Here is a 6,796-nt window from a genome sequence, read left to right as displayed (position 1 = left end):
GCGGCTTTGCCTTCTGCTGCCTAGGCCCTATGTTAGAGTCATCGAGTTATATAGCATAGAAACAGGCCCTTCAGCCCATCGTGCCTGTGCCGGCCATCAAGAACCTAACTATTCTAATCGTATTTTCCAGCACTTGACCCGTAGCCTTGTATGCTATGACATTTCAAGTGCTCATCTAAATACTTCTTAAATGTTCAGGTAGTGCGTTCCAGATTCCAACCACCCTCTGAGTGAAAATTTCCTCAAGTCCCCTCTAAACCTCCTGCCCTTAGCTTAAATCTATGCCCCCTGGTTATTGACACCTCCGCCAAGGGAAAAAGTTTCTTCCGATCTACCCCCCTCATAATTTTGTATACCTCAATCATGTCCCCCCTCAGCTTTCTCTGCTCCAAGGAAAACAACCCTAGCCTTTTCAGTCTCTCTTCATAGCTGAAATGCTCCAGCCCAGGCAACATCCTGGTGAATCTCCTCTGCACCCTCTCCAGTGCAATCACATCCTTCCTATAGTGTGGTGCCCAGAACTGTACATGGTACACCAGCAGTGGCTTAACTAGCATTTTATGCAGCTCCATTATAACCTCCTTGCTCTTATAGAGTCATAGAGAGATACAGCACTGAAACAGGCCCTTCGGCCCACTGAGTCTGTGCCGACCAGCAACCACCCATTTATACTAATCCTACATTAATCCCATATTCGCTACCACATCCCCACCATTCTCCTACCACCTACCTACACTAGGGGCAATTTACAGTGGCCAATTTACCTATCAACCTGCAAGTCTTTGGCTGTGGGAGGAAACCGGAGCACCCGGCAGAAACCCACGCAGTCACAGGGAGAACTTGCAAACTCCATACAGGCAGTACCCAGAACTGAACTTGGATTGCTGGAGCTGTGAGGCTGCGGTGCTAGCCACTGTGCCGCCCCATTTGTCTGATCATCTTCATTTTCATGGGATTAGTTAAAACCTCCATCTTTTTCTCTTCCTCACACTTCCTGATCATAAGAAGTGAATCTTCACGTATTTTAGAAGCCATATCCAATGCAGAGGTAGCCCCCGTTGCTGAAAAAATGGAGCCAGGGAGCAACCCAGTATCAGAAAGCGGCCCAGGCTCCTCATCCACCATCTTATCTGTAGCATATTTGTCAATAGGTCTACCCAGCAAGTATTCTTCTTTGTTCACCATACTGTTGGTCCCTTGATACATCCAATCAAGTTGATCAGACTTCTTCTTCAGAGCACCACTATCCTCCGCATAGCGCTGCATCTCCTCATGAGCTCGCTCCTCGCGGAGCTTCCGCTGAAGCTCCTCAATCTTTTTCTTTTCTGCTTCATGCTTTTGTTCTGCTTTCCACACTCGTTCAACATTTTTCAAAGTCTGTGGGTGCCAGCTTTTCTTTAGATTCTTGTGAAATCACACAGTCACTGTGATATCATGAGTGTAAGCATGATCTTTACTTTCACTGTGTAATCTTCACATGAACAATGCAGAGAATACACACTTTGTGTATCCACGAAACATGAGAGTTATCCAACAGGCTGGACAGTGAAAGAATCACACACCAGCTCTGAAGATAAAACAGGACTCAGCACTACTCATCCAGGAATATTAAATATCACTGGCAATCTTTTGATAAGTCAGCTCGGTGACATAGCGAGTGGATCAGACAATAGACCAGGAGGGTCTTGGGCTCATTCGCAGGTGTATATTCTATACCTCGGCTAATAAAGGCAAGTATCCCATATGCCTTCCTAACCACCTTATCTACCTGTGCTGCTGCCTTCAGTGATCTATGGACAAGTACATCAAGGTCCCTCTGACCCTCTGTACTTCCTAGGGTCCTACCATCCATTGTATATTCCCTTGCCTTGTTAGTCCTCCCAAAATGCATTACCTCACACTTCTCAGGATTAAATTCCATTTGCCACTGCTCCACCCATCTTACCAGCCCATCTATATCATCCTGTAATCTAAGGCTTTCCTCCTCACTATTTACGACACCACCAATTTACGGGTCATCTGCAAACTTACTGATCATACCTCCTATATTCACGTCTATGTCATTAATGTACATTACAAACAACAAGGGTTCCAGCACTGATCCCTATGGTACACCATTGGTCACAGGCGTCCACTCGCAAAAACAACCCTCGACCATTACCCTGTTTCCTGCCACTAAGCCAATTTTGGATCCAATTTGGCAAATTGCCCTGGATCCCATGGGCTCTTACCTTCTTAATCAATCTCCCATGCGGGACCTTATCAAAAGCCTTACTGAAGTCTATGTAGACTACATCAACTGCTTTACCCTCATCTACACATCTAGTCACCGCTTCAAAAAATTCAATCAAGTTAGTCAGACCCAATCTCCCCTTGACAAAGCCATGCTGACTATTCCTGATTAATCCCTGCCTCTCCAAGTGGAGATTAATCCTGTCCCTCAGAATTTTTTCCAATAGTTTCCCAACCACTGATGTTAGACTTCACCGGCTTGTAATTACCTAGTTTATCCCTGCTATCCTTCTTGAATAATAGTACCACATTCGCTGTCCTCCAATCCTCTGGTACCTCTCCTGTGGCCAGAGAGGATTTGAAAATTTGTGTCAGAGTCCCTGTTATCTCATCCCTTGCCTCACATAACAGCCTGGGATACATCTCATCTGGGCCTGGGCATTTATTTGCTTTTAAGCCCGCTAAAACAGCTAATACCTCCTCCCTTTCAATGCTAATATGTTCAAGTATATCACAAACCCCCTCCCTGATCTCTACACCTGCATTGTTCTTCTCCATAGTGAACACAAATGAAAAATAATCTTTTAAAACCTCACCCAAGTCCTCCGACTCCACACACAGATTGCCACTTTGGTCCCTAATGGGCCCCACTCTTTCCTTGGTTATCCTCTTGTCCTTAACATACTTATAAAATGCCTTAGGATTTTCCTTTATCTTGCCCACCAGTGCTTTTTCATGTCCCCTCTTCGCTCTCCTAATTACTTTTTTACGTACCCCCCTACACTTTCTATACTCCTCTAGTGCCTTTGCTGTTTTCAGCACTCTGAATCTGCCATAAGTCTCCTTTTTTTCCCTGATCCAATCCTCTATATCCCTTGACATCCAGGGTTCCCTAGACTTGTTGGTGCTACCCTTCAATCAAGTTACATTTGGAATACTGCGTGCAGTTCTGGTCGCCACATTACCAAAAGGATGTAGATGCTTTGGAGAGGGTGCAGAGGAGGTTCACCAGGATGTTGCCTGGTATGGAGGGCGCTAGCTATGAAGAGAGGTTGAGTAGATTAGGATTATTTTCATTAGAAAGACGGAGGTTGAGGGGGGACCTGATTGAGGTGTATAAAATCATGAGAGGTTTAGACAGGGTGGATAGCAAGAAGCTTTTTCCCAGAGTGGGGGATTCAATTACTAGGGGTCACAAGTTCAAAGAGAGAGGGGAAAAATTTAGGGGGGATATGCGTGGAAAGTTCTTTACGCAGAGGGTGGTGGGTGCCTGGAACGCGTTGCCAGCGGAGGTGGTAGATGCGAACACGATAGCGTTTTTTAAGATGTATCTAGACAGATACATGAATGGGCATGAAGCAAAGAGATACAGACCCTTAGAAAATAGGCGACAGGTTTAGATTTAGGATCTGGATCGGCGCAGGCTTGGAGGGCCGAAGGGCCTGTTCCTGTGCTGAAATTTTCTTTGTTCTTTACATGAAGGCTCTGAGCTCTCACTATTTCCTCTTTGAATGACTCCCACTGATCAGATGTAAACTTTCCTAAAAGTAGCTGTTCCCAGACCACTTTGGCCAGATCCTGTTTTATGATATTGAAATCGGCTTTCCCCCAATTCAGTACCTTTATTTCCAGTCCATCTTTGTGCTTTTCCATAACTACCTTAAATCTTACAGAGTTATGGTCACTATCCCTGAAATGCTCCTCCACTGACACTTCTACCACTTGTCCGGCTTCATCCCCTAGGATGAGGTCCAGTACTGCCCCTTCCCTTGTAGGACTTTCTACGTACTGGCTCAGAAAGTTCTCCTGTATGCATTTTAAGAATTCCGCCACATTTAAGCCTTTTGCACTAAGACTATCCAGGTGATATTGGGGAATTTGAAATCCCCTTCTATTACTACCCTATTATTTTTACACCTCTCTGAGATTTGCCTATATATCTGCTCCTCTATCTCTCCCAGACTGATTGGAGGGCTGTAGTACATTGCTGGCCAAGTGATTGCCCCTTTTTGTTTTAAGTTCTACCCATATGGCCTCATTTGAGGAACCTTCTAAGATAGCATCCCTCCTTACTGCAGTAATTGACTCCTTGATCAACAGTGCAATGCCACCTCCTCTTTTACACCCTCCCCGTCTCGCCTGAAGATTCAATACCCTGGAATATTGAGCTGCCAGTCCTGTCCCTTCCTCAACCATGTCTCTGTGATAGCAATAATATCATAATCCGATGTGCTAATCAATGCCCTCAGTTCTGAAATTCCTTCTCTGAACCTCTGCCTCTTTATCTCTCTGTCCTTCTTTAAGGCACTCCTTTATATCCTACCTCTTTGACCAAGCAGGTGGTGGTGTCCTAATAACATGTCCTCATCTTTCCTTTATATGGCTCGGCGTTAAATTTTGCTAGATTTATGCTACTGTGAAGCGATTTGAAGGTCTTATATACATGCAAGTTGTTTTTGATGATGAGATTCTTGAGTGACTTACGGGGGAATCTTAGCTGAGGTGGTTTGCCATTGCCTTACTCATCAATTTTTATCTTTGGGGCAGCTTGTCCCAGGTGGGCTGGAACCAAGACTAAAGAGCTCTAACTCACATTTTAGGAGGTGCAGGGGAGAGGCGTCATCCACACTCTTTGGTGCAAGAACTCTTATTGGGTGTTAACCCATTAGTTAGAATCAGATCTTTGGCTTCTGCTTGCTCATTTATGTCCGTACACTTCAGAGGGTGTTTGGACCCTCGGTTTTTTGTCTCCTCCGCAAGGTGGTACCTCCATCTGTTCTGGAGCACAGGTCTTCAGTACTTTTGCCAGAATGTTGTCAGGGCCCATAGCCTTTGCAGTTTTCAGTGCCTTCTGTTGTTTCTTGCTATCACTCAGAGTGAATCGAATTGGCTGAAGACTGGCATCTGTGATGCTGGGGACTTCAGGAGGAGGCTGAGATGGATCATCCACTCGGCACTTCTGGCTGAAGATTGTTGCAAATGCTTCAGCCTTGTCTTTTGCACTGTTGTGCTGGGCTGCCCCATCATTGAGGTAGGGGATACTTGTGGAGCCACCTCCTCGAGTTTGTTGTTTAATTGTCCTCCACCATTCATGACCGGATGTGGCAGGACTGCAGAGCTTAGATCTGATCGGTTGGTTATGGGATTGCTTAGCTCTATCTATCGCATGCTGCTTACACTGTTTGGCATGCAAGTAGTCCTGGATTGTAGCTTCACCAGGTTGACACCTCATTTTGAGGTATGCCTGGTGCTGCTACTGGCATGCCCTCCTGCACTCTGCATTGAACCAGGGTTGGCCTCATGGCTTGATGGTAATGGTAGAGTGGGGGATATGTCGGGCCATGAGGTTACAGATTGTGCCTGAGAACAATTCAGCTGCTGCCGATGGCCCACATTGCCTCACGGATGCCCAGTTTTGCATTGCTAGATCTGTTCGAAATCTATCTAATTTAGCAGGGTGGTAGTGCCACACAACACGATGGAGTGTATCCTCAATGGAAGATGGGACTTTGTCTCCACAAGGACTGTGCAGTGGTCACTCCTACCAATGCTGTTATGGATAGATGCATCTGCGGCAGGCAGATAGGTGAGGACGAAGTCAAGTATATTTTTCCCTCTTGTTGGTTCCCTCACCACCTGCTGCAGACCCAGTCTAGCAGCTATGTCCTTTAAGACTTGACCAGCTTGATCACTAATGGTGCTACCGAGCCACTCTTGGTGATGGACATTGAAGTCTCCCACCTGGAGTACGTTCTGTGCCCTTGCAACCCTCAGTGCTTCCTCCAAATGCTGTTCAACATGGAAGAGTACTGATTCATCAGCTGAGGGGGGACTCCATGGCATCTGGAGTTGATGTTGAGGACCACTGGGAATAACTCCCCTGCTCTTCAAACTAATGCCATGGATCTTTTACATCCACCTTAGGAAGCAGATGAGACCTTGGTTTAATGTCTCAACCAAACAATAGCACCTCTGACAGTGCAGCATTCCCTCAATGCTGCACTGAAATATCAGCCTAGATTTTCATGTTAAAATTCCTGGAGTGGCACTTGACCCCTCAGCTATCTGACTCAGAGGCAAGAGTGCTATCAATTGAGCCATGACTGCCATACAGCTATTGCCCCATTGACTACAACAACACTAACTGAGGCATATAGTATAACAACAGTGACTTATATAGCATCTTTAATGTAATGAAATGACTCCAGATGCTTCACAGGAGCATTATAAAACAAAAAATGACATCGAGCTACATAAGGAGATATTAGGTCAGGTGACTAAAAGCTAGGTCAAAGAGGTAGGTTTTAAGGAGTGTCTTAAAGGAGGAAAGCGAGGTAGAGAGGCAGAAATGTGTAGGGAGACAATTCCAGAGCTTAGGGCCTAGGCAACTGAAGGCACGGCCACCAATGGTAAAGTGACTAAAATCAGGGATGCTCAGGAGGTCAGAATTAGATGAGCGTAGATATTGGAGGGTTGTGGGGCTGAAGGAGATTACAGAGATAGGGAAGGTGAGGTCATGGATGAGAATTCCAAAATCAAGACGTTGCTTGACTGGGAGCCAATG

At 45.7% G+C, this 6,796-nt stretch overlaps 1 protein-coding gene across 1 annotated transcript; it reads right to left on the bottom strand.

Moving 5' to 3' along the window:
• Window positions 1-906: 906 nt before the first annotated feature.
• Window positions 907-6,075, bottom strand: LOC137380533 (pre-mRNA-splicing factor CWC25 homolog). Its single transcript, XM_068052490.1, has 3 exons — window positions 5,866-6,075; window positions 5,000-5,164; window positions 907-1,404 (listed from the first exon to the last, which is right to left on the bottom strand). Exons 1-3 carry the CDS (start codon window positions 6,073-6,075, stop codon window positions 907-909), a joined length of 873 nt encoding a protein of 290 aa, XP_067908591.1.
• Between the last annotated feature and the right edge of the window lie 721 nt (window positions 6,076-6,796).

Source organism: Heterodontus francisci, chromosome 2 (assembly GCF_036365525.1).
Source record: "Heterodontus francisci isolate sHetFra1 chromosome 2, sHetFra1.hap1, whole genome shotgun sequence".
Lineage (NCBI taxonomy): Eukaryota > Metazoa > Chordata > Chondrichthyes > Heterodontiformes > Heterodontidae > Heterodontus > Heterodontus francisci.
Note: the sequence above shows the minus strand (reverse complement) of the source record. Positions and strands in the feature narration are given on the sequence as shown.

Excerpts from the sequence above, each read along its gene's own strand:
- LOC137380533 (XM_068052490.1), bottom strand. The coding sequence starts at position 6,075 with ATGCCATGGAGTCCCCCCTCAGCTGATGAATCAGTACTCTTCCATGTT. Across the intron at positions 5,165-5,865 it reads GACTGGGTCTGCAGCAGGTG|CCTCCTCCTGAAGTCCCCAG; the intron begins GTGAGGGAACCA and ends GATCCATCTCAG. Across the intron at positions 1,405-4,999 it reads GTGCTCCAGAACAGATGGAG|AATCTAAAGAAAAGCTGGCA; the intron begins GTACCACCTTGC and ends TGATTTCACAAG.